At 42.9% G+C, this 27,484-nt stretch overlaps 1 protein-coding gene across 1 annotated transcript; it reads right to left on the bottom strand.

Moving 5' to 3' along the window:
* prx (periaxin) lies at positions 1-27,484 on the bottom strand. The gene is made up of 12 exons (XM_074679467.1): positions 27,434-27,484; positions 19,587-19,642; positions 17,599-17,703; positions 15,116-15,241; positions 14,827-14,992; positions 12,966-13,159; positions 12,628-12,866; positions 11,346-12,501; positions 10,803-11,000; positions 2,240-10,754; positions 1,958-2,182; positions 1-287 (listed from the first exon to the last, which is right to left on the bottom strand). The coding sequence occupies exons 1-12, from the start codon at positions 27,471-27,473 to the stop codon at positions 1-3; spliced, it is 11,307 nt and encodes a 3,768-aa protein (XP_074535568.1). The 5' UTR covers positions 27,474-27,484.

Below are 27,484 nucleotides of genomic sequence, written 5' to 3'. Positions count from 1 at the left end.
TCAGTCGTCAAAGTCCAACACCTTGTGAGTTGTTATGGTGGTTGTTGAAGATTCACCTGCTCGCGTTTCAGTGGTGACCAGCTGCCGGGTGATTCTGGTGGTCTTGGTCGTCGTGGTGACAGTTCCCTCCTCCGTGGAGGAGACTTGGCGTTCTTCAGACGTTTCCTGGGTGCTGAAGTCGAGCCCCGAGGTGTGGAGGCAGAAGGACCCTGAGAGGTCGACCTCGCCTGCTACCTCTCCCCTCCGCTGGGCCTGAGGAGAGCCCTCTGGAGTTATCTGGAGGAAGCCTGGAGGAGAAAGAGCAGGAGGAGGAAGAGGAGGCAAGCAGAGGATGGAGTGCAAAAAAGGGATAGGGAAGAAGATGAAGAAACAAAGAAGGAAAAGAAGCTTAAGAGTCTTATTTAGTAGAGACAAAACAGAAGATAATATATTAGTCATTTATAGAATGAAAGAACGCAAATTTAAAGTTTTAGGTGATACTCCAGGATGGAACAAGTTGGGTCCTATCACAAGGTTTAGGGCAGAAATTTCCCCTACAGCAGTGTTTTTGTGCAGCAGAAGCCCAGAGCGCTCACACCAAACACCCCCTCCCTGCTCCTCTGCTGGTTTCCTCTGCACTCAGACGGGGCCATATTTTACTTGACCAAAAACACAAATAAATGGACTCCCACCAAAAAAATCTGATATCGGTCTGCATTCACGCTTTATTTAGAGAATTTTCAGCGCGTTACTTTCAAACATAAACACCGCTAAATAAGGCTCTAGTTCTCATCGTGTCTCTTCGTCCTGGCAGACTACCTGCGTTTGTTTATATCTGGCACGCCGCGCGGGTGGACTGATACACTAAGTGGCGAGCGCCTCGTAGCCAGCTGTGGCTCTGCAGCGGAGGTAGCGCCGTTTTACGACACGATGAGAACTAGAGCCTTATTTAGTGGTGTTTTTGTGTGAAAGTAACGCGCTGAAAATTCTCTAAATAAAGCGTGAATGCAGACTGATATCAGATTTTTTTGGTGGGAGTCCGTTTATTTGAGTTTTTGGTCAAGTAAAATATGGCCCTGTCTGAGTGCAGAGGAAACCTGCAGAGGAGCAGGGAGGGGGTCTTTGGTGTGGGCACCCTGGGTTTCTGCTGCACAAAAACACTGCTGTAGGGGTAATTTCTGCCCCAAACTTTGTGTTAGGACCCAACTTGTTCCATCCCAGAGTATCACTTTAAACAGAAGCAAACATTAACAGACTCCAATGCTGAGATGTGACACCTTGAGGTACCACTTAACTGTACCAAACTGTGCTAAACCATGCTGGACCGAACTGGACTGCTTGGTGGAAATGCAGCTCAGAGGCACAGTTTTACGTGAGTGACGAGCCTACTAAACCATGAAAAGCTAACGTTAAGCTAACGTTACGGTATATAGAAGCTATATTATGTAGCTTCTGAATACCGTAGCGTTCACTCTCATAGCTTATGTAGCTGATTTAGCTCCTGGATGCAGCGTATCCGTCCAATCACTCATGAAACGTAGGTGAAGTCCATCCACTGTGATTTCATCACCCTGGTCTGATGCTAGTGAAGCTATTATTAGCTGTAGCTGTTGCTATAGCAGCGTTAGGTAGATTGTCAAGGTGAGAGATTTCAATATAAAACCAATGGTCTAAAACAATGGGTAATATTAACGTGAAGTATCAAAGGATTGGATATCCGATTAAAAAAAATATCGATATCATGGGAAATTTGTTTTGCACCTTGTTTTCAAGTGAGGTCTTGGTTTGTCTTCAATTCAAGGGCTGTGTATCCCTTCCCCTTGATTTCACAGAGGATTGGGACACCCTTCACCCTTCACTACACTTGCATGTGCAAAACCAAAGGCTAAGGGGTTGAACTGAGATTGGCCCCCAGGTTACTCAGGGTCTCAAAGAAGATAAATCTTACAAACTCTGTTAGCCAACTTTTTGTCCTTACCTGTGGAGTGTGGCTTCAGTGTGAACTTGGGAACCTTGAACCAGGGAGATGACTCTCGTTCTTCAGATTCCCTGCTGCTCCAGGCCTGGACCTTCGCTGAGCTGAACTCCATGGTCAAACTCTGCGGGGACTCTGAGCTGTCTCTGTCGAGCATTTCTGTTCTGGCAGGAGACGACACTACTTCTTTGGAGCGCTCCTCGCTTAAACCAGCAAAGCCCATTTTGCCTGATTTGGATGTGAAACCTCTGGCTTCCCCTGATGAGTCCTTTCCTACTTCCACACTTGTTTCTGTGCCTTTTTCCCCTGCAGCCATTTTGCCGTACGGAGATGTGAGCTCCACCTTTGGAAGTTTGAATTTACCGCTGAATGTCCCTTTATCATCCTTGGAGCCCTTGTGAGGACTTGTGTCTCTGTCACCGTTGAAACTTGAGCCTGTGGCATCAACCTGCCCTGATGTCTCAAGTGTTAGCGTCCCATGGGGTAGTTTTGCCTTTGCTCCTTTTGCCTTCTCCTCGTCCTTTCCCTCTGACTCCATTCCCACAGTCACTGATTTTTCTTTGGACTTCCCAAAACTTGGCTTCATTTTGATCTTGGGTATCTTCACTTTGACATCCCCCGGTTCACCCTCACCTGTTGCCTCCTCCTTTTGGTGGCTGGTGGACGCAGCAGGCTCATCAGTTTGAGGAGGATTGACTAAGACGAAAACAGCTTTCTTTACTTTGGGCATTTTAGGGCCTTCATACTGAATTTCTTGCCCATAGATATTCCGTCTATCCTCAGGTGAGATGGAGGGTAATGGGACACCAAACTTGGGGATCTTGATTTTCTTGCCTGTTTCAGTTTTGTCTTCATCCTCGTCCGGCGATGTACCGATATCAAAGTCTATGTCTGGAATCCTGGGGACTTTGATCTCTGCTCGTGTTGACGACAGGCCACCCTCCACCCCTGGGACTGTGACCCGTACGCTTGGTGCTGCAACCCCTGGTACTGATATGTTGGTACGATCTTTGTGTCCGTTGTGGGATTCGACTTCATGCTCAAGTCTTCCTTCAACTTTGCATATGGGTTTGACTTTTCCACCTAACTCCTCTTTGCCAGATGTTTTACCTGTATTTGACTCTGCTGTGACATCTCCACCAGTTTTCTTTTTTTGCCTTCCAATCTTGAATTTTTTCCCTTTGACTTTAGCACCCTTTGTCCCTGCTGTGTCCAGATCCAAGTCAGGAAGCTCAACTTTTCTCCTGTCCTTCTCCACACCACCTGATTCGTCCATTGTCACTGTTACACTACCCTTTGGAAGTTTAACATCCGGACCTGTGACTTCCATCTCTATCCCAGGGGCTTCAGTATCTTTGCTTTTACCTTTAGGAAGTGAAATATCAACCTTTGGCATCTTGATTTGTGGAAGCTTGACAGATCCTCCTTCTGCCTCAACTTTCACCCCTGGTGTGTCAGTATTTTCTTTTCCTTTAGGAAGCGTTATGTCCACATTTGGCAGTTTGAACTGTCCCTCATCTCCCCTAATCTCTACATCAGGACCTTGGATTGAAGATTTACCTTTAGGAAGAGATAAATCAACCTTTGGCATCTTGAACTTTCCTCCCTCACCCTTAACTTCAACTTTAGGACCTTCAGCCTTTCCTTGTGGCAGTGAAACATCAACTGAGGGCATGGCCATGTGTGGCAGCTTAATTCTGCCTCCACTACCCTCAGCCTCTAACTCGACTCCTTCAAATTTGCCTGGTTTTCCTTTGAGAAGTGAGATATCAACATCTGGCATTTTCATATGGGGCAATTTGAACTTTCCCCCAGAGCCACCCTCAAATTCTACCTCTGGAGCTTCAATTTTTCCTTTTGGAAGAGAAATATCAACATCTGGCATCTTCACACTTGGCATTTTGAATTTTCCATCTCCATCACCCTTGAATTCAACATCTGGACCTTCAATTTTTCCTTTTGGTAGTGAAATATCAACAGACGGCATACTGACATTTGGAAGTTTGAATTTTCCCCCTTCTCCTTTCAGTTCAGCTTCTGGACCTTGAATCTTTCCCTTGGGTAAGGAAATATCAACATCTGGCATTTTCATTTGAGGCAACTTAAACTTTCCACCTGTTCCTCCCTCTAATTCTACTTCTGGACCTTCCAATTTTCCTTTTGGAAGAGAGATATCAACCGATGGCATGCTGACATGTGGCATCTTGAATTGTCCTCCTCTGGATCCCTCTATTTCAACCTCTGGACCTCTGAGCTTTCCTTTTGGCAGAGACACATCAATATCTGGCATTTTCATGTGAGGCATTTTGAACTTTCCTCCTGTACTTCCTTCTACCTCTGGACCTTCTATTTTTCCTTTTGGTAGAGAAATATCAACAGACGGCATACTGATGTGAGGCATCTTTAATTTTCCACCGGTACCTCCCTCAATTTCAACCTCTGGCCCTTCAATCTTTCCCTTGGGCAAGGAAATGTCAACTTCTGGCATTTTCATGTGGGGTAATTTAAACTTTCCCCCTGAACCGCCCTCTACTTGTACCTCTGGACCTTCAATTTTTCCTTTGGGTAGAGAAATATCCAGAAGGTGCGGCATTTTAAATTTTCCACCTTCTCCTTTAAGCTCCACCTCTGGTCCTTCAATCTTTCCTTTGGGCAGGGATACATCTATATCTGGCATTTTCATGTGGGGCATCTTAAACTTTCCTCCTGTACCTCCTGCAACATCCACTTCTGGACCTTCGATTTTCCCTTTGGGCAGGGAAATATCAACTGATGGCATGCTGACATGAGGCATCTTGAATTTTCCACTATCTCCTTTGAGCTCCACATCTGGACCTTCAATCTTGCCTTTTGGCAGGGACACATCAATATCAGGCATTTTCATGTGAGGCATCTTAAACTTTCCACCAGAACCACCCTCTAACTCTACATCTACGTCTGGAGCTTCAATTTTTCCCTTTGGCAGTGAAATATCAACATTTGGCATTTTTAGACCGGGCATTTTGAATTTACTTCCTCCATCTCCTTTAAAATCAACATCTGGACCTTCAATCTTGCCTTTTGGGAGTGATATATCAACAGAAGGCATACTGATGTTAGGCATTTTGAATTTTCCACCTTCGCCTTTTAGCTCCACGTTAGGGCCTTCAATTTTTCCTTTTGGCAAAGATAGATCAATATCAGGCATTTTTATCTGAGGCATTTTGAGCTTTCCTCCTTTACTTCCTTCAATATCTATGTTGGGACCTTCAATTTTTCCTTTTGGAAGATTAACATCAATGTGTGGCATCTTTATCTTTCCTTCCCCATCAATTTCAACATCTGGCCCCTCAAATTTACCGGTCTTTCCTTTTGGCAGAGATAACTCAATGTTAGGCATTTTGATACCTGGCATTTTGAATTTACCCGCCTCTCCTTTTACATCCACATCAACATCTGGGGCATCAATTCTTCCACTCTTTGGCTTTGGCAAGGTTATGTCAACGTTTGGCATTTTGATTTGAGGCATCTCAAATTTGCCAGCTCCATCACCACCAATGTCAACGCTCGGGACATCAAGATCTCCAGATTTGCCTTGGGGAAGTGACACGTCTATTGATGGCATTGTTATATGAGGCATTTTAAATTTTCCTTCACCGCCTTTTAATTCCACCTCTGGTCCTTCAATCTTTGGAGACTTTCCTTTTGGCAGAGACAAATCCAGGTCAATTTTAGGGATGGAAAGGTCAATTGTTGGCATTTTTGGAATTCTGAGATTTCCATCATAACCTTTAATGTCAGCATCAGAGACATCTACTTCTGCTTTAGGAAGAAGAACCTCAGTCTCTGGTGTTTTAGCTTCTGGAAGTGACAGCTCTACAGAGGGCATCTTGACTTTTGCCTTGGCATCAACGTGACCACTTGGCTTTCCTAAATCTTTGTCTTTAGAGCCAAATCCTGGCATTGAAATTTTAGGTAGTTTGATATCTACATCTGGTCCGTGAAAGCTGCCCTTTCCTCCCATATCTGCATCCACTTTGGCACCAACCTCTGCTTCTGGCAGTTGAACTTTAGGTGATGACATTTTAAACTTTGGAAATTTCATCTTGAATTTTGATTTATCTCCTGGGCTCTCAATGTTGATTTCAGGTTGAGGAATGTCCATTTTTCCCTTTTTCATTTTAACATCCACGTCAGGACAAGACACAGATACATCTGCATCCTTTTTGGAAAAGCCAAAGGAGGGCATTTTGATTTTGGGTTTCTTCACTTTGACTTTTCCCTCTGCATCAAACTCTACAGATGGTGCCCTGATCTCCCCTTCCACATGTGGTGGGCTGAGGGACACATCTCCCTTAGGACCTTTTCCTGATATCTCCAAACCACCACTCTTGGACTTTCCACCAAACCTTGGAAGAGTAAAACTGGGGCCCTTGAGGGAGATGTCAGGTAGATCAAAGCTGCCCCCTGACGAAGGTCTGCCTCCTTCTGCTTTCAGAAGTTCCACTTCCACATCATCACCTTTAGGTTTGTTGAGGCCAAAGTCTAGATCCACCTTCGGAGCTGAAATGTCAAAGGTTGGCAATTTGACAGTGGGAAGTTTAAGAGATGCACCTGGACCTTCTATACCACTTGCATCGATGTCCGCACCCTTAACCTTCAACTTAGCTGGGTGAATGTCTCCTTTGAGTCCAGACACTTCCAAATTACCTGATGCATCAGGACCACCGGCGTCCACTTTGAGGCTCCTGTCTTTCAGACCAGAGGGGAGGCTCAGGTCAAGGTCAAACTTGGGGAGATCTATGTCAAGTGTTGGCATATGAAGTCCACCACCTTTTTTACCAGACAGGTCAACCTTCGGATCTTTAAGCTTCCCTGATGGTCCTTTGACACTGATATCTCCCTCTACTTTTCCCACAGGAACTGAAACATCAACAGATGGCATCTTGCCTCCAGACATATCTGGTCCTTTAACCTTGAATTCCCCTTCAGGCAGGTTCATCTTTGGAAGTGAAACATCAACTTTGGGCATTTTAAATTTGCCGCCCTTGATATCTGGACCGTGGACATTAAGATCAGCCCCAACTTTTCCTTCAGGTAGTGCAATATCAAGTGAGGGAATGTTTATATCTGGTCCCTCCAGATTGCCATCAACCTTTGGCAGACTTACTTTTGGCAAAGACATGTCAAATTTGGGCATCTTCAATTTGCCTCCTTTTACTTCAGGTCCTTCAAGATCAATGTCCCCCTCAACTTTTCCTTTTGGAAGGGAAATGTCCAGAGCTGGCATGCTGACCTTTCCCCCTTTGATATCAGGACCTTCAAAGCTGACGTCCATGTCAGGTGATTTGACCTTTGGCAAGTTCATCTTTGGTAGTGAGACATCAAATTTAGGCATCTTCAGTTTGCCCCCCTTTACATCAGGGCCTTCAACATCTAGGTCACCCTCAACTTTCCCTTTGGGAAGTGAAATGTCAAAGGATGGCATGGTAAGCTTTGGACCCTTCACATCAGGACCCTTCAGGTTGATATCTACTTCTGGAGACTTGACTTTGGGGAGGGACATGTCACCTGAGACTTCAGGTCCCTCTATATCAACATCAACTCCTTTTCCTTTGATTTTTGGAAGGGATATATCGAGTGAGGGCATGTGAAACTTGCCTCCTTTACCACCTGGTCCATCAATATCTATGTCAACATCTGCCTTTCCTTTTGGGAGTGAAATATCAAGTGAGGGCTTTCCAAGTTTCCCTTTCAAATCAGGTCCTTCAACATTGGGTAGACTTACTTTTGGCAAGGACATGTCAAATTTGGGCATTTTGAATTTGCCTCCTTTTACTTCAGGTCCTTCAAGATCAATGTCCCCTTCAACTTTTCCTTTTGGAAGAGAAATGTCCAGAGCTGGCATGCTGACCTTTCCCCCCTTGATATCAGGACCTTCAAAGCTGACATCCACGTCAGGTGATTTGACCTTTGGCAAGGAAAGATCAACTGATGGCACGTTTATCTTCCCACCTTTGAAATCAGGGCCCTCAATGTTGACCTCTGGTCCTTTGGCCTTCATTTTAGGTAGAGAGATGTCAAGTGAGGGCATACTGAACTTGCCTCCTTTGCCAGCATGTCCCTCTAATTCAATTTCTCCTCCTGCCTTGCCTTTGGGCAGTGATATGTCTATGTCTGGCATCTCAATTTTCCTCCCCTTGAGGTCAGGGCCTTTCAAGTGAAGATCAGCTTCTGGTAGACTCACTTTTGGTAATGAGACATCAAACTTTGGCATTTTGAATTTGCCTCCTTTGACATCTGGACCTTCAATATCTAGGTCACCCTCAAGTTTCCCTTTTGGAAGTGAAATGTCACCTTCCATTTCAGGTCCCTGGATGTTGACATCAGCCCTCTTGGTTTTTATTTTTGGAAGAGACAGATCTATTGAGGGCAGATGAAACTTGCCTCCTTTACCTCCTTGTCCCTCAATATCAACATCTCCTTTTACCTTTCCTTTGGGTAGTAAAATATCCATTGCAGGCATCTCCACATGGCCCTGTGGCAAGTTCATCTTTGGTAGTGAGACATCAAATTTAGGCATCTTGAGTTTGCCCCCCTTTACATCAGGGCCTTCAACATCTAGGTCACCCTCAACCTTTCCTTTGGGAAGTGAAATGTCAAAGGATGGCATGGTAAGCTTTGGACCTTTCACATCAGGACCCTTCAGGTTGATATCGACTTCTGGAGACTTGACTTTGGGGAGGGACATGTCACCTGAGACTTCAGGTCCCTCTATATCAACATCAACTCCTTTTCCTTTGATTTTTGGAAGAGATATATCGAGTGAGGGCAAGTACTTGCCTCCTTTACCACCTGGTCCATCAATATCTATGTCAACATCTGCCTTTCCTTTTGGGAGTGAAATATCGAGTGAGGGCTTTCCAAGTTTCCCTTTCAAATCAGGTCCTTCAACACTGGGTAGACTTACTTTTGGCAAGGACATGTCAAATTTGGGCATTTTGAATTTTCCTCCTTTTACTTCGGGTCCTTCAAGATCAATGTCCCCTTCAACTTTTCCTTTTGGAAGGGAAATGTCCAGAGCTGGCATGCTGACCTTTCCCCCTTTGATATCAGGACCTTCAAAGCTGACATCCACATCAGGTGATTTGACCTTTGGCAAGGAAAGGTCAACTGATGGCACATTTATCTTCCCACCTTTGAAATCAGGGCCCTCAATGTTGACCTCTGGTCCTTTGGCCTTCATTTTAGGTAGAGAGATGTCAAGTGAGGGCATACTGAACTTGCCTCCCTTACCAGCATATCCCTCTAATTCAATTTCTCCTCCTGCCTTGCCTTTGGGCAATGATATGTCAATGTCTGGCATTTCAATTTTCCTTCCCTTGAGGTCAGGGCCTTTCAAGTGAAGATCAGCTTCTGGTAGACTCACTTTTGGTAATGAGACATCAAACTTTGGCATTTTGAATTTGCCTCCTTTGACATCTGGACCTTCAATATCTAGGGCACCCTCAAGTTTCCCTTTTGGAAGTGAAATGTCAACAGATGGCATGTCAATTTTTTCCCCTTTAATATCTGGCCCCTTGAGGCTGATATCCACATCAGGAGACTTTACTTTTGGAAGGGAAACATCAATGGTTGGCATCTCCATCTTTCCTTTGATCTCTGGTCCTTTTACTTTGACATCACCCTCTGGCAAGTTCATCTTTGGGAGTGAGACATCAAATTTGGGCATTTTGATTTTACCTATTGCCCCTTCAGGGCCTTCAACATCAATGCCAGCCTTGACTTTTCCTTTGGGAAGTCTGACATCACAGGATGGTAATTCAATATTTCCATCTTTTCCAGTTCGGATGTCAATGTCAATGTCTCCCATTGCCTTCCCTCTAGGAAGAGAGAGGTCAATTTTTGGCATTTCAAACTTTCCACCTTTTACTTTTGGCCCTTGAAAATTCACATCACCTTTAGGGAGTTTTACTGATGGGAGAGTAACGTCTCCTGAAGGCAGGCTGAATTCTCCCCCTTCTCCTTCACCGCCAACACTGATGTCTCCCTTTAATGTCCCTTGAGGTGGTGAGATGTCAATAGACGGCATTTTTAATTCACCGCCCTTGATACCCACTCCTTCAATACTGACGTCTCCCCGTTTTGGTTTTATTTTAGGGAGAGAAACATCAACAGAGGGCATGTGAAAATGTCCTCCTTTACCTTTAGTCTGTATGTCACCCTCTACTTTCCCTTTTGGAGGAGAGATATCCACAGAGGGTCCCTCGAGACCAATATTTCCTTTGGGCATCTTCATCTTTGGTTTGGATACATCAAATTTAGGAATCTTAAATTTCCCTCCTTTTCCTTTGGGTCCTTCAACATCAATCTTTCCCTCTGCTTTACCTTTTGGAACAGAGACATCAACTGTGGGTATGTTTATTTTCCCACCTTTAATGTCACTTCCCTTGAGGTCTAAATCAGTGTCTGGTGTTTTAATCTTTAACTCAGGACCTTTAATGCTGATACCACCTTCTGGTGTTTTCATCTTTGGTAGTGACACATCTAACGAAGGCATCTCAAACTGTCCTCCCTTGATGTTGAGCTCCTTCTCTGGTGACTTAACAGCAGGCAGCGATACGTCCAATGATGGCATGCTAAACTTTGCACCTCCTTTGACATTAGGTACGTCAATATCAACATCTCCCTCTTTTGTTTTCATCTTTGGTAGTGACATGTCAAAAGCTGGCATCTTGAACTTTGCACCTGTATTGCCACTGCCCTCACCTCCGGCCTTGGGAAGAGAAAAATCCACATTTGGAAGTTCAGGGAATTCTAGCTTCACGTCTCCTTCAGGGAGCTTCACTTTTGGGAGAGAAACATCCACAGATGGCAAGTTGACTTGGCCTCCTTTTACTTTCCCTCCATGAACGTCCAGATCCCCCTCTACATTTCCTTGGGGGATTGAGATACCGACAGCAGGTGCCTTGATTTTCCCTCCTTTGATTTCAGGACCTTGCAAGTCAACTTCAGCCTCAGTTATTCCCATTTTGGGAAGTTTGACATCAACTGAAGGCATTGTAAACTTCGCGCCTTTTGCAGACGGACCTTGTATTTCAATGTCACCCTCTATTTTTCCTTTTGGTAATGATACGTCAACAGAGGGTATCTGAATTGTACCTCCACCCTCAATCTTAGGTTCCTTGACACTTACATGACCCTCTGGTAGTTTCATCTTTGGTAAAGAGACATCAAAGGTTGGCATTTTGAGTTTTCCTCCTTTTCCAACATGACCTTCTCCTCCAATGTCCATTTTTCCCTGAGGCAGAGAAACATCCAGTGCAGGTTCACCTGTCTTCATTTTAGGGAGGGAGATATCAAATGATGGTAACTTAAAATTTCCTTCAACTTCCGGATCAGTTGTTCCTACTTTGCCTTTAGGAAGGGTCAGCTCTACATTGGGTAACTTGAAGCCCTCTTCCATCTCTTGTCCTTTTACTTTTACTTGTCCTCCCGGGGTCTTAAATTTGGGGAAAGATACATCAAAATCTGGCATTTTAAACTTCCCATCTCCACCAACATAATGTTCTATCTCTACATCTCCACCTTCTGCTTTCACTTTTGGAAGAGAGACATCAACGGAGGGCAGGCTGAATTTTCCTCCACCTTCTGGACCTTCAATGTCCACATCGGGTGATCCCATCTTTGGTAGGGAGACGTCAATCTTTGGCATAGAGATAATGGGTCCTTTGAATGTGCCTTCAACTTCATCTGGGATTCTTTTTTTAGCATCCAATTCCAAATCAACATCAGGAACAGACACATCGACGGCTGGAATTTTGATTCCTGCCTTTCCAGCACCTTTTAGCTGTGGAAGTGAAACCTCAACGCCAGACTTTCCCTTTACGCTTGGTAAAGAAACATCTACAGACGGCATTTGTACTGATGCTGCTTTCCCCGACAGATCACCCTCCAGCTTTGGATTGGTAACCGTTACTCCAGGAGGACTGATCCCGCCTGCTTTGATCTCAACTTTTGGAGGTGTTATGTCAGTTTCAGGAACTTTAATCTCCTTGGTTTTAATCTTTATGTCACCATCTATCTCATCTGAGTGACGTGAGAGTCTAACTTTGGGTAGTTTCAGCTTTGGCATTCTCAGCTTTGTGTCTCCTTTGCTTATGTCTACATCCACTTTTCCCCCAGCTGCTTCGGCATCAACTCCTCCTTTGATGTCAATTTTAGGAGCTTTGATTCCTGCTTTTCCCTTTACATCTGGCAAAGACACTTCTGCTTTTGCTGAAGGCACTGCAAACTCCACATCAGGCGTGTTAATGTCTTTATCCCCAGACAGACTGAACTCCACTGATGGAGGCTGGATGTTCACACTGGGGGGCTTCACTTCTACAGATCCAGCTCCTGAAGCTGCGCCTGACTTTGTGTGTTTGCTCTTTGGGAAGTTGATTCCAAATTTATGTCCCTTTCCTTTTGTTTTCACTTTGGCTCCTGAGATCTCTGGTTGAGCGATGTTCACTTGTCCCTCTAATTTTCCTGTTTCTACTTTTCCTCCTGTCTTCATGCCAGGAAATCTGGAAGAACCAGTTAAAAAGTGGAGAGGAAGAAAAAAATAATAATTTAGCTCAGTAACATAAACATTTTGACATGCCTTCAGTTTGTACAGCAGTCAACTGTGGCCACTTCTAAACAAAACCAACCTGATTTTCCTCTTTGCCTTCCCGACAGCTGCAGCTCCTCCAGCTCCTTCTGCTTCGACTTTCATGCTCCTCTGTTTGAATTTGGGGAGAGAAAACTCTACGTCCACGTCACTCATCTCCAGTCTTGGGGGCGTTCCCTCAATCACCAGCTCCTCTTTACGCTTCTCCTTCAGCCTCTTCAGCCCAAAGCGACCACCTCTCTTCTTCTTTGTCTTGAAAGGTTTTGTGCCTTTCACACTCTAAAATACAGAAAAATGGACATAAATGACTTTAACGGTAGATGACACCACTTGAAAGACGCTGCATGCTTCGTATAACAGAATACCAACACTGCTTACCATTTTGGACACCTTGGCTTTGGGACCTTTGACCTCGATGCTGGGAACTCGAGGCCGCACGCTGACCTCTGCTCCTGGGATTGTCCTCTTCAGCTGGAAGCTGACCTTGTATGGCTCCGCACACTGAAGGATCTTCAGAGCGTCTTCATACCTCACATTGTCGAAGTAGACTTTGGCACTCAGCAGCTGGTCGCCTTCACATGGAGGACATTATGAATCAGTTTGTGTAGTATGAAAATCTACCAGAGAATTCTACACTTGTAAGAAGTTGTGAAAGTGGAATTAGCGTCAAACATTAAATTGCGTGGTATCTGCTTCTAATCCTGAAGATACCAAATATAAGTGACGGTGGTACTGCAGAGTTACTTATCTGACTTTTTATTTCCTGATATCAAAACTGATACCTGAGTTTTGGCCCATTCCAATACTAACCCAATTTGATACCAGTATTAATTCAACTTTCTCTATTCTTTAATACCAGGGTAAAACTGACAGTTTTGTTTAGCAACTTTAGGCTTTTCCAACTTTTTAAACCCAAAATGAAAGAAAAATGTTTGAAAACAGTTTGTATAATTGTATGGTATTAGAAATTTGTGCTGAGTCGACCCAATAAACAGATCTACCTACCCTACCAGAGTGCATAGAACTGAGTCGAAAAGATCTGTGAACAGATTGGCCCATTGTCACAGACAACTGATTTTGCGTTTTGAGTCAGTATCAGCACCTGACACCTGAATCTGATTGGTGCATCCCTAGATGGTATGATGGCAGTCAATTGAGTTAGAATTCCTCAAGCTACTATGAGAAAGTACTACTTTGTGTCAGTTTGGCGCCCCCTTTGGACAAAGTGTTACGTCTGATCTATTTGCTTTCTCTGACACTGGATTACCCAGAATAATCAATCAAAAAACAGACTGGTGTCAAATGTCTACATTTGGGGGATTATATATTTGTTTAAGGCTCCAAAAAATGTCAGGAAACAAACACAAGCCTCACTGAGTGGAATATTAAGACTAACTACCCGATTGTGAACTCATGGCGACACCAAAGTCTTGTTTCGTTAAAAACGTACCATAAAATTTCATTATCCATCTTTGATTATCTTCTGAGGTCGTGTTTGATTTCAAAAAGTATATAACACTGTATGTCTGTGTATGTCCACTGAGAAATTGTTGCCACAAGCATTAAGTGTGTGTGTTCAGGACAGTAATGTTCAAAAAAAGGTCAAAACTGTTCTTATATGTTTGGGCTCCAATGGTTTTAAAATTGTTTAACATCTAAAAGTTGAAAAAAAATATTCCCGTTGTCTTTAAAGTGACCCTTTAAAAGACCCTCTGACATGGACTTTGTGGCAACAGTGAAAAACATCTTAAGTGATGAAATATCTTTTTATAAATGCTTCTCTTGTCGTTATTATATAAACTCATACATACTCATACCATGACTTTTATTTTGGAAGTACTTACCTCTGCTAGCTGCCTACTGCTACGTCATGTTGTTGTCTCCATGGTCACTTTAGTTTGCCCTAATGATACCAGGCTAATTCTTAACTACAATAGCTAGACCAGCGTGACTGTAATACCCTTCTTGAGAGTTGTTTTGTTTTGTTTGCAGTTTTCTGGTACAAATGATAACCCATGTAAAATCTCTTCACTGCCCTCTGGTGGCTATGGGTAAGAACTGGTACAACTTTTTCCATTGTTTTAGTCGATGGATAGTTTGGAAGGTCAAAATTTGTTTTCAAACAAAGCATTAACCCAGGACACACTCACAATGGCTCAGAGTTTGCAGTGCACATGCTTTTATTCCTCATTTTGAAGCCTGGGTTTGTTCTTTGAACTGTTCACATGACCACAGGTACCTTCCTGTAGACTGAGATGTTTAGCAGCAGGCGAGTCTTTGAGGACATCTTTCACAAAGATCCCTCGCTGTCCTCCACCCGTCACACTGTAACCGCTGGCTCCAGCTTCTGCCTCAGTCTCCACCACGATTTCCACCGACTTAGAGGCTTCCTCCTCCTCCACAACCTAAAACGCATACAAACACAAAAACTGATGAAAAAACCTTTTTTCGCCTTAACGAGTCAGAGGAGATTTGTCAGCACTTTGTCTCAGTCATTGTCACTTCATACCAACAGGTTAGGTACTCACAGTTTGTTCCTCTGTGGGTTCTGGGTCCATCTCTGGTTGCGCCAGTTGGCAGGTTGACTCTCTCAGGTGACTTCTTTTCTGACTCAACACCTGCTTCAACTCAGCATGGAGCTTCTCCTTCTGCACCTGCAGAAAAAAAAACAAAGGAGTCCAGCTGATTTGATTTGATTTGAAAAGTGTTGTTCAGATTATTAGACATTAGTTGGGTTTATTTCCCCTGCAGAGTATCAGTTAAACTAACTTCTCTGGGGTGCCAGTTTGGACAAGCAGTCCCCATTAGATTTGCTCTTGAGTGGAAAGCTCGAGCTTGAATCCATCTTGCAGCACCTTTCCAAAAAGTCCCACATATCAAATAAAATTTACCTACTTCCCTACTTACGTCACTCCCCATTCTTGTTGTTACTTGCGCCACTATCCTACCCTCTCTAGACAATGGCACAAAAAGCTCTTCCCAAAAACTTTTCCAAAGTTATTTAAAAAGCTATTGCAGGTCAACCTCAAAGGATTGCGATGCAGTCTAATGGCACGACTTATCAAGGATCTGTGTTTACTGATGGCAGTTTTTTTTTGTGCTGGCAGTGCTTATTTCTTATGATAGCAAAGCTTCAGATTTTTTCAGCTCAGAAATGCTCCCAGTGTTTTTTGTCACTGTTCATACTTCTACACGTTTAACTCTGCAACCATGAAATATTGATATTTGAGGCAAAAGCATGTTCAACCACAGCAGGCATCCCACATACACCCATTCAATCAGCACTGCTCTGATTTAACACATCGTCACTATCTTACATCCTCCAACAGTAGGCTGTGTGAAACACCTTCCCCTCACGATCCCTCTTCACATATAAGGTGCAGCAGGTGTTAATACCTCAGCAAAATGTCATCTCTCCTCACCCAATCAAAATCAAGAATGGACAGTGCTTCTAATATCAACTTTGTTAACAACATGGTAAAAGAGAAACCTGCAAAAAGTACTGGTAGTGCGGACAACCCAGTTATTTCTGACCTCAACCATAACTCATATTAAGTGTTTCCTCATCTGTTGGGACAAGTGAGTGCCTTTCTTGGAAATCGTTGATACATTCATAAGTCTATCTATCTATCTATCTATCTATCTATCTATCTATCTATCTATCTATCTATCTATCTATCTATCTATCTATCTATCTATCTATCTATCTATATTGGGCAATTGGATTGATACTTAAGTTTCAGTTTCTCTTCTCTACATGTGCTCCTCTTAATCCCTCATGTCCTCATGTGCTCATAGCTATCTATCTAGATAGTGGAAAGATAGATAGATAGATAGATAGATAGATAGATAGATAGATAGTTAGATAGATAGATAGACAGACAGATAGATAGATAGATAGATAGATAGATAGATAGATAGATAGATAGATAGATAGATAGATAGATAGATGGAACTTTGTCTCTTCTGTAGTAAAAAAAGAAATTTGTCTTTGACACGGCTCCAAGTATGAATTTAAACACACTTACAAGCAGTATGCGTGACAGGAAGTGTGTTTGTGGGACCACGTGTGTGTGATGTGGCTCTTTGTAGTACCACAGTAGTTTTTGTGGCTCTTGGTCTCTGACTGGTTGACCACCCCCTGTCTTAGACAATACATTATCAATGATATTATAAATAATGCCAATAACTATAAAGACGTGCTTTTTTTCTCCGATAACCTCTGGATACGACTTTGTTTTGCCGTTGATTACAACAGCTTATAACAGTCAATACCAGGGGCGGTGGAAGTGTTGGAGGACAGCTTTGGTAAGACCTGAATTGTGGGTAATGCTGTTAGTGGACACAGGCCCTTATCATTCTGAAACTTGTTTAAATTTTTTTACCTCTGAAAACACAAAATTTATCACATGCCCCATGAGGCGAGCCCTAGTGAGTTGTCTGGGTTTGAAACCAATCTTTGTATATTACTCGCCCCTCTTGCTGTTTCCTGCTCTGTCACATGCTATAAGTAATAAAGACTTAACAAAAAAAAACCCACAATATTATTAAAAAAAGAACTTTTCCCACTACACAGTAACTCGTTGTCCTGATAGAAACCATTATCTGTCGCTGACAAACAGCAGCAGCATTGTGTTTCACACAAACTCCTGAATCGCTAACTTGCTAAAACTGAGAGCAGGAATGTAGCCTACAGTCCCCGACACCTGCAGCCGGTTTCAGCTCTGACACATTCACTTGCTCTTTGTTGTGTCGACGTGAAAAACCCTCGACTGGTATGTGTGCTGAGCTGGGAGAAATGAAAGGTTGTTTATGTGGCGGGGAATGACCTCAGCAGAACGGAGCGGACCATTGTGATCCAGTTTGAATGAGCCTGACGGCGGCTGGGGCAGGAGGTCAGTCACAAAACCGTGTTCCTCTTTACAATGTGGTCTGTAAAAATGTCGTTTTGTTCTGTTTGAGTCAGGAATCCAGGGTCAGGTTCATGCAGGTGAGTTGCTGTGTGTCTCACCACTCGCTCGGGGCTCTCCTGCTCTTCAGTGGAGCCGCTGTGGTGAGGGTTGCGTTGGGCGGAGGGAGATCTGTTCGAGGGGGGAGACCGCCTCTTGTCTTTTACCTGCAGACATCAGAAGACAGAGTTGAGCCAGGTTGAGTGATTGTGTGACTTTCTCTGCAGCTTACAGATGAGAAACTTAAATAACATGAAGACCATGGAGAGAAGTTTCGTTTTACTTAAACGTCTGCTGACATTTTCGGCTGCAGGGAAACGCCACTAAAGAAAACTGAGGCTCTCTGCTTTACATGAGCTACATAAATTGTTGTGTTCTGTATTTTTGTATGTTGATCCTCTGACTGTGACAGGCTGGATCAAACTGAAGAATTCCTTCACCTCTCGCCTCTTTTCTGGAGGAAACATGTCGTGTCCCAGCCTCCCACATCTCCTTCCTCTACTCTACGAACTCCATAAACTCTCACATAGTTTATAGAACAAACATCCTGTGTTAGCACTTCACCTGTCGCTGTGACCGGCAGGCTGCCGTGACCTCCGACACTCACCTACTCCACTTTTCCTGTGAGATAAGTTCTTAAAATAACCGCTGATATGATTAGTGCTCTAGGCAGAAACTTTACAGCGTGTTAACTCTGGGGTAGGCTGGGGTTGTTTCATTCATTCATTACAATTTCTGTCTTGTGCATGACCAAACCAAAGTATATCTAGTCTACTTCAAGGGTCTTCAACCTGTGGCTCTGGAGCCTCGTGCGGCTTTTTGGCTCCTTGTAGCTTTAAAAAATATTATTGAAATAAAGTGTTTTGATTTTTGATACAGGGGGTATTGATGATTAAAGACACTGACACTAAATAAAATCCTGCGTTAACATTTTGTTGAACTAAATCTTCATCCCATCTGTCAATAAAGCCTGCCACCGCTCTACTTCACCTCCTACAACATCAACAGCCCACCAACTTTCCATGCACCTGTGGATAACCTCAAGTTTTACAGCCCTGGGAAGAAAACTACATCTACAAAAAGACTAATCTGGAAGAAAATACAGATTTTAATTCTGTGAGGATGGATTTATTTAACTAAAAACATGCCAACTTGCATGCTTGATCTATGGCAAAACCTTAGGAAGCAACAAAAATCTTATCGATGTGTTATCAGATTTAAGTTCTTTCCCAAATTTTGAATTGTTTGCAAATTAATTGAATTTCAAAAGTTTTTTTTTTTTTTTTGCAAATTTTTAAAATAAAAAAAAATGAATTAATTTCATTTCAGAAATTTTAAAATTTCTAATTTTTTTTTTTACAAAAAAAAAAATCATTTTTTTTCTGAAATTTCATTTTTTAATTTCCAAAAATTTAAATTCCTGAATATTTTTGGAAATTCTGATTTTTTTTTCCAAATTTATTACCAATAAATAACCAAGACATCACATGTACACTTTCACAAATTCCTAAAAAGCCTCTTGTTTCAATAACAATTCACTACATTAACTATGTATAAACTTTTATACAGTCTTCATTGTGTAGATAAAGTAAATTTTGTGGCTCCAGATTGACTTCAATCCAGGTACGCTGAGGAAAAATGCCTTTTTTTTCAAGAAAAGGTCCCTGGTCTTCTTGTATCAAGCTAAGGCTTTGTACGTTCTGCAGTAATTCAACAACTCTTACAGGTGACGTCTTTAAATGAATGATTTTTTTTAACATGGTGTGATAATGTGAGCGTTCAAAGACCCACAATAAGCTTAGTTTATACTTGACACAGCCGCAAGGTTTTGCACGGCTTTGTGCAGATGTCAGACGTTATTTAAGCAGCCATGCCCCCTCGCACTGGCCTTCTAAGCATGAAACTTTTGAGTCACATGCATCGGAAAATTTCTATCTTCTGACATATTTCCCCATATCGCCCCCTAATGGAGAACATGTTCTTTGGTCAGAAGCAGAGTTTGCTGATGTTTACGTAGCACGCAGAAAACTGATTGTGTGTGTTCACTCACGGCTGAGTCTCTGGTCTGGCTGAAAACATGGCTGTCTTCTTGGTCTCTGTCAGAGTCTGAAACAGAAAAAACACTCAGGTTAATCAGGGTTTTACATCAGTAATAAAATGCCTCCATTTCTAAGCTCTTCTAATAATTCTAGTCAAGACTAGAAAGTAACACCAGTGAACCCTGTCAAACCAGTCCCCATGCAGACTCTGTCAGCTCAGGACTGTGACTCTGAATTAGCTCGAGTAGCATTCTTCATGAGTGTGGCATCAGGTGTTCATGTCAGGCTTGTGCATATAGTGTTTTAGCATGTGCTGCAGTTACACGGCGGTCATCCTAAACCCCTGAAGTCTTCAGATGCTTTGAGAGGTATTGATCTCAGCTCTGCATCGACCTCACAAGAAGGAAGAGTTTTCTCTCAGACGCTTTGATTAAACCAGAGGTGGCGCTGCTCCAACAGCCAACAGGTAAGTATTGACACTTACTCTTGAAAAATGAACAAACACTGTGATAAATAGTTAAAGAAGTGCTGCTTATAGTCAAAGACAAGCTGTTCTTGGAGAGAAAACCGGAGGAGCAGAAAAAGAGCAGTTTCCTAAACCAGCAGCATTAACCTGTCCTTAGTGTCTAAACCTGAGTGAGCTGCTATGAGGGACTCCTGCAGGCGATGGCGTGCACAGACTATTTGAAGGGCAGGGGTTAAAGGAAAAAAAGACAGATACAACACGTTCTCATCACTAAAGAAGACACCAAGTTCTGTATGTTTTCAAGAGCACTTTCAACGTGTTCCCATAGAAATAGAAATAGAATAGAAAATACTTTATTTATCCCCGAGGGGAAATTCAGGAGTCACCGCAGCATTTAAGAAAACAAAAGTAAGAAAGAGTATAGAAAGTGCAAAAAGGTCCATAAGAAATTAGGTAACGACTTCCCGTCCACCACTCGTCCACCACTCTCCAGCCCAGCCAGTCTCCACCTCCACAGGGTCCAGGACTGAGCCTCCCCAGCAGTCTGTTCAGTCTCTGTCTCCTGGATCCTGTCTGCTCACAGCAGGCGAAGCTCAGATGTCAGCTCCGTCAGCCACGTCCGTGAACAGCATGATGCCGCTGGGTTAGCAAAGCTAGCTCATCCATCCCCGGAGCGAGATCCCACGTTCCCAACAACGATGGATGGAAGGACAGGTCCACGTCGTCACCTCCCAGCTCACATCCGAGAACCAGCACGTCGTCCTCATCTCCTTCTCCTCAGCTCGAGGGAAATCATCAAGCCCTACACTAGTTAGCATTGACATGCTACAGGCTGCTAACAGCTAATTTTGCATGTAAACAATGCAGCCAAGGTTACATGTAGGATCTTCAGACAAACACAGGAGAAAGTAGTAAAAAATACCGCCGAAGCCACAAAAAGTTTGGTGTCCGTGACCGACAAAGTGAACCACACAAAGTGATGATCCACTCCAAATACAAAGATGACGAAAAAGAGACGAAAAAATTACCAGAAACTGACAAAGACGAGAGAGCTGCTGCAACAGGCAGCTACTTGGGTAGCGCCTAGCAACATGTTACACAAATGGCACATTTTGTAGCATTGAAATAAGCTAACTAGACAGAGTACTCAAGTTAGTTTGTATTTAGGATAAGCATCCATACTAAGTCCTGCCCACAAACATGAGAAGCCAATCACAGTGCGTATAGCCTTCCAATATACACTGATACTGTCTGCCTTTATGTCCATTTAAATACATGGTAGAAGATGGGTTTTAGTTCAGTCTTATACATTTTTTTCTGAGATTTTAAGTTTAAAAATGGTCAACCTTTTTTCACAAGATACATGCAACTCTGACACAAAATATTCTTGAGAGGCTGGGGGACAGGGCAATATTAAGTTATCTTTAACACCACAACCACCACTGCAGTCCGACGGATGCTTTGGGATTTTCTCTGTTAGCTTAAGTTAGCCTAACGTTAGCTTCTAGCTGCATTGTTCATCATGTCTCTTTGTTTGTTGGGAGTTCATTGGCCTATTTTGTTCTAGTTTTTGTAATGTCTAAATGCTATTCCTCAGTATCCATGGTCGTGTCATTGATGATGCTACGACGACTGGCAGTGAGAAGCCAGATCTGGCTTTTTTTTTCTAGATAAAAATGATTTCTGTGATTAATTTTGTAGTGATGGTGGACACTGGAGCCTAACTGTCAGACAGAAAAAGGACAGAAGAGCAGAAGAAAGATAAACAGGAGAGTGAAAAAGCACAAGTTAAAGGCTAAATCAGGAGCTAAAGGCTAACACTCAGTTTAAACTGTTTGTGCTTATGTTGATTCCAACCCACAGTCAGCAGTTATTCTGCAGTGGTCTGTTCAAACTTGAGAGTCTTTCAATAAAATGTAGAGTGAGGTTACGTTAGCTCTGCTTGGTGAGGTTGGAGTTGGTAGATGAGCTTTGGTAGTAATAGAAATATTGCTGTTGTGGCAAGTTTTTCCGCCTTGGTAACTGGAACGCTTTTAACTCAGAGATGAGGTCATTCCCACTTCCCAGTTCCAAGTACAAATGGAACGCACCCTTACAACAGTGGATGGTGGTGCTCATGGGAAACAGAGTCTTTATCCCGGAAAAGCACTACCAATTCTGGCTACAACTGTCACTGCAATCAACGCCAAACTGATAGACCTCACAGCGCTTCTAGATCCACTGGGATGGTGATATCATTCTTTAATTTCACGAAGCTGGTTTAGCTCAAAGCCTGGCTTGTTTTGGTTAGCCTCGCTAACTTTAGTGAGAGTTCGATTCCACAAACAAGGCTTGGTAACCATGGTAAATTAGCCAGCGCGACAAGCCTGGTCCTGAGCAGGCTTACAATCAGGCTAATGATCAAGCTGCCTTGTGAACTGCAGGTGTCACATTAAATTAATCTATACCTGTAATAGATGATGTTCTTGTTCAGAAACATAAACTGAGACCTTTTGGTAACTTTTCTGACACCCCCGGCTTAAAACCCAAAAAGTCAGAAGGATCGTGAGGCTCCGCTTCCACTGTCCGTATTCATACTGAAAATCAAGATCAAGCGAGCTTTTGCCCTTCAGCTCCACGGGAGGTTTCCGTCCTCCCTGAGCTCATCTTGGGACACCTGAGTTATCTTTCGACAGGTGTACCGCCCCTATCATACTAGACTGGAATACCCACCACCATCACAGCTTTAATTTAAACAAGATCAGTCTCCTCTGGGCCACAGCAGCACGAGGAGCTTCATCAAAGCTTCAGGCTTTACCAACTGCCACCGTGTTACCCTTTTATGTGAATTTCACTTTGTAGTCACCATACGACTCCATGAGGAGGGAAACGTCTCCAGTCTTGGTTTTGACATGATTTTGACAATCGACACGTCAGGGCTTTTTACATACCGCGGACGCACACTTAGCCGCAGCTTGGATCAGCCTGGCTTGAATGAACGTCTCTTACAATTAGCTGAGCCTCGTTAGTGGAACGAGTTGCGGCTAATATTAAAGTGGCCGCTTAGTCAAGCCACGTTTAGCAGCGATAGCCCGGCCTATTTTAGCCAGCTTCATGGAATACCCCCCAGGACTTTTAACCAGATTCAAGGCCGACATTCCTTTTTTGAAACTTTGATTTCCACTTTAATGTAAAGTTTGCTCCTGTCACATTTATCAACCATCACGAGAAAAACAACAAAGACAGATAAACTTTCCTCCAGAAAAAGATTTGATCTCAGTGAGAGATTGGAGAACATTTCTTGATTGTTTCTCTTTTCCTTTTATGTTTCCAACAACAACAATCATACAAAAGCGAAGATGAACAGAAATGACAATCTCCTCCTTAGATAAAATCAGACTGAACCTGTTTTACAACTCTACCAAGGCTTTTCTGTCTTTAAAAACTTTTCATTTGTGAAGCAGAGTGACTTCAGGAGTCCTTTGCCCCCTGCGCCCTCATTCCTCACAGTCCGGCCTTCATGTGATCACTTTTTTAACTGCCTCAGCTCAGCTATGTGTGTGCGTGTGTATTTGTGTCCGTACAAGACAGAGAGAAAGCCCATCTCCGTGTTGGAGTCTGGGTGTGTGTGTAAAGTGTTGGCGTGCATGTCGTGCCTGTTTGGGTGGGTTGGAGGTGTCCGGTGTCTTGGAGGTCAGAGGAACGCGTAGCAGACATTCAGCCGAACCGTCACAGACGCTGGAAGAGTTTGAGGACAGACCGTCTCTGACCCTTGATGTATCTTTTACTCTTCACATTTTCCCCCCTCCTGATTGTTAAAGCGAACACAAATGAAAAGGTAAAACTGAGCGTTCACTGAGCTGACCTCTCCACACTCACGGTTTCTCTCCTGACATATTTTGGTCTCATATTTGTCAAACAGAGACGTTGAGCTTGTCGTGCTGAGAGCTCGGCCCTGCTATTATTTCCGTGCTGAGTGACTGACGTTGTATCAGCGGCAGAAACAACAGGTGCAGCCGCCACACTGCTGCACCAGCGGCCGTCAGCACTAATGAGACGGAGCTGCCGTGTTTGTGGAGGAACCGTGAACGCAGCGGGGGCTGAAATCTGCACGAGGGACACTTCTGGATCAGAAAGTCCTCGTGGAAGTTTGGGAAATAAAACTGAATTGTTGTAATTAATAAATCTCTGGACAGGCTTGGTTTGCAGCTTTAAAGTGCAGCTCTGTGTGTGACAGACAGACTGCAGCAGGTGGAGGACGAGGCACTCCCTGGACGGAGAAGAGGAGGCGGAGGAGGAGGTGAAGATTTGAAATGCCTCGCAGTCCTTTCTTTTTATAGATCACACTCGCACATCTGCATGCCTCTACACGCCTGATGACCGCCCCCTTTCAGCAATCAGCACAGACCCCCGGCCTCCTTCATGCACAGGTACAGGGTAGTAGAGACCCAGAGTCAAACATCTTTGAATCAAACTTCAGTCACCGTTTGTCAGAAATCTTCTTCATCTGCAGTTTGAGCAGAAAGTTTGCTCATAAAGTCGTGAGTAAGCGTCAGTTTCCCTCCTCTCTGGATGAGCTCTGCATCCAGAGATCAGAGAGCAGACCTAAGAGCCTCTCTGTCAGCCTCTCCGCAGTCTGTCTCGCAGCAGCCGGATTAAGGCGTCTGGAGTGAAAATGCGTGCGTGTTTGTTAAAGTGGAAAAGAAAACTTGAACGCCGTCTGACAGACACTTTGAGCACAGTTTGAGCAGAAAGCTTAGTCATAACAGGGTGAGTAACGCCGCTTTACTTCCTCTCAGAGTTTTACCTTCTCATCGTTCTGGGAGGAAGGAATTAAACTCATTTATATTCTCAGACAGAGGAGCTGCAGGGCTGGAGGTATTCTCAGCTCCTGATGGTGAACATCCAGGAAACACAGCATCACACGAAGACACAACACTGAGCTTTAACATGTTACAGGACAGGAATTCAACTACAAACCCTCCACTTATTCTGATAATTCTTCTGATCATACTTCCGTCCTTTTAATCTGTGCTTCTTTTTTTTCATTTCCTCCTCAGACTTTTTCATCTTTCTTTACTAATTTTCTTTTTTTTTGGTCTCCCTTTTCTCTTTTGCACTTTTATTTTCATAACTTCAGTTTTAAGAAACTTGATTCCTTGATTTTCATTTTGTTTCTATATTTCTCTCATTCCTTCAGTTATTAATTTAATTTTTCTTCCGAAATTCTTAATTTTTTTCTGTTTTTCTTTCTGACCTTTTCCTCTTTCTCTCGTTTGATATTTTGTCTGGTCTTTCTCTTTTGTCTGACTTTTTTGTGCCTATTAAGTTTTTTTTTGTTCTTTCTTTTTCAAAGTCTTTCACTTTCACTCTTAAGCTTCCTTTTTATGTCTGCCTCTCCTCTCCTCTCCTCTCCTCTCCTCTCCTCTCCTCTCCTCTCCTCTCCTCTCCTCTCCTCTCCTCTCCTCTCCTCTCCTCTCTTCCTCTCTTTACTCCACCCTTCCTTCTCTCTTTCCTTCTTAAATCCTTACTCTCTTTTTTGAATATCTTCTTAAACTGTTTTGTAATTTTCTTTCTTTCTTTCTTTCTTTCTTTCTTTCTTTCTTTCTTTCTTTCTTTCTTTCTTTCTTTCTTTCCTCTCATTTTTCTTCTTTCTTTTTCATTTTTCTTTCTTTTTTATTTTTCTTTCATTCTTTTTTGTTTTTGTCTTTCTTTCTTTTTTCCAGTTTTTTCTTTTTTCCTTTTTCTTTCTTTCTTTCTTTCTTTCTTTCTTTCTTTCTTTCTTTCTTTCTTTCTTTCTTTCTTTCTTTCTTTCCCATATTTCTTTTTCCATTTCTTTCTTTCTTTTTTCCTCTTTCTTTCTTTCTTTCTTTCTTTCTTTCTTTCTTTCTTTCTTTCTTTCTTTCTTACTTTGCTGTTTTTCTTTTTTCTCTCTTTCTTTCTTTTCCCATCTTTCTTTTTTTTTCATTCTGTCTCTTTTCTTTTTTCTTTCTTCCCTATTCATTTCCTCTTTCTTTCTTTCTTTCTTTCTTTCTTTCTTTCTTTCTTTCTTTCTTTCTTTCTTTCTTTCTTTCTTTTTTTTCTCAAACTTTTGCCCTTTGGCATCCTTCTAATACCTTTCTATCTCTCCCTTTCTCCTTTCTATCCCCCTTCCCTTTCCTGCATTTCCTTCTTTTCTTTACTTCATTGGCTCCTTTCTTTCCTTCCTACTCTTCCTTCCCCCTTGCTCCCCTTGCTTCCTTTTCTTCTTTCATTTCTTTTTTACTTTCCTCCGTTCAATCCCCTTTTCTTTTCTTCCTTTGCTCTTTCCTTCCCCCCTACTCTTCTTTCCTCTTCCCCTAATGTTTACTTTTGGTTGTCTATTCTTTCTGTTTCTGTCTTTCTTTTTTTCTTTCTCACTGACTGACTCACTTTCTATTTGTTTAATCTTATTCCTGAGGTTGAAAAGCTTTCTGGGTTAGAATCTCTCTCTGACGCAAGCGGCAGCAAAGTTTACAAAGTTTCAGACAATCAGCACAAGATTCACGATCATAAAGCATAAATAATACATAAAGAATAAAACAGGAAACAGTTTGTTTCACTCAAACTGAGTCTACAGGATATTTTTGTGACACACAGACTCAACATCAGATCATCCTGTTCCTAAACCTGACCTTCATGTCTGCTGGAATGAAACACTGCTCAGGTTTTGTCAGTATAAATGAAAAGTTTGGCTCCTGCAGAAACGCTGCTGCTCTAACAAACCTGAGTGATCTGAGGTAAAGTGATGTTAATTAAAAGGTTGTTTGCTCAGATCTGCTGTCAAAGGACGACGATCTGAGCTGCGCAGCTTTGATTGTCCTGCTCTGACTTCAGCAGCAGCTCCATGAAACAGAAATCCTGCCGCTCTGATCCCGTTCAGAGGCTCTAAGCCCCTCAGAGATGAACCGTTAATGATGTTATAGTTGGCTCGGTAATGGCAGGACTGGAGCATCAAGTGTCCGCCTAAAGAAAACAACCTGCTCCGTCCTTCACAGAGTTGATAACATTTCTCCGACGTAGCACGCCGCGGCAGTGATGCAGCACATGAGCGACAGCTGAGGATGTGAGCGTGTGATTTATTTGTGAGCCGAGGTTTTATCAGCAGGGGCCAGATATGGACAGAAATAGGTTTTCTCCTCACGTACTTATATAAGCGCGGCACACAGAGGAAATACCCAAACACTTTTTCACAATTGATGGCAGAGCCTGAGGACAAAACACAAAACTTATTGGATCTAACTTTAGGACAATCACAAGACCAGAGGAGGGAAACGGTTTCTATTCTGAACCGCTGAGGGACGGTTAACTCCAACAAACAAGCGAGGTCTCATCAAAACAAAGTGAAACTAAAATATCTGATCCACTGCTTCCCCTGGGAACAGAAACACTCACTTTTTCCTGAAGCTGGAAACAAAAACAAAAAGCAGCACATCGACAGCTCTT

This window comes from Halichoeres trimaculatus, unplaced genomic scaffold, assembly GCF_033239565.1.
Source record: "Halichoeres trimaculatus isolate MK-OKI-2021-1 unplaced genomic scaffold, fHalTri1.1 fHalTri1_scaffold_9, whole genome shotgun sequence".
NCBI classification, from domain to species: Eukaryota; Metazoa; Chordata; class Actinopteri; order Labriformes; family Labridae; genus Halichoeres; species Halichoeres trimaculatus.
This window is presented reverse-complemented; position numbering and strand designations above follow the sequence as displayed.

What these genes read in the sequence shown, in the direction of transcription:
- prx (XM_074679467.1), bottom strand. Translation starts at nt 27,473, where the DNA reads ATGTGCTGCTTTTTGTTTTTGTTTCCAGCTTCAGGAAAAA. An exon ending in AACCCACAGAGGAACAAACT is followed by an intron (nt 14,993 to 15,115) that starts GTGAGTACCTAA and finishes TATGCGTTTTAG; the next exon opens with GTTGTGGAGGAGGAGGAAGC. An exon ending in TGACCCTTCCTAAAGGCAAA is followed by an intron (nt 11,001 to 11,345) that starts GTAGGAACAACT and finishes AAAGGCGCGAAG; the next exon opens with TTTACAATGCCTTCAGTTGA.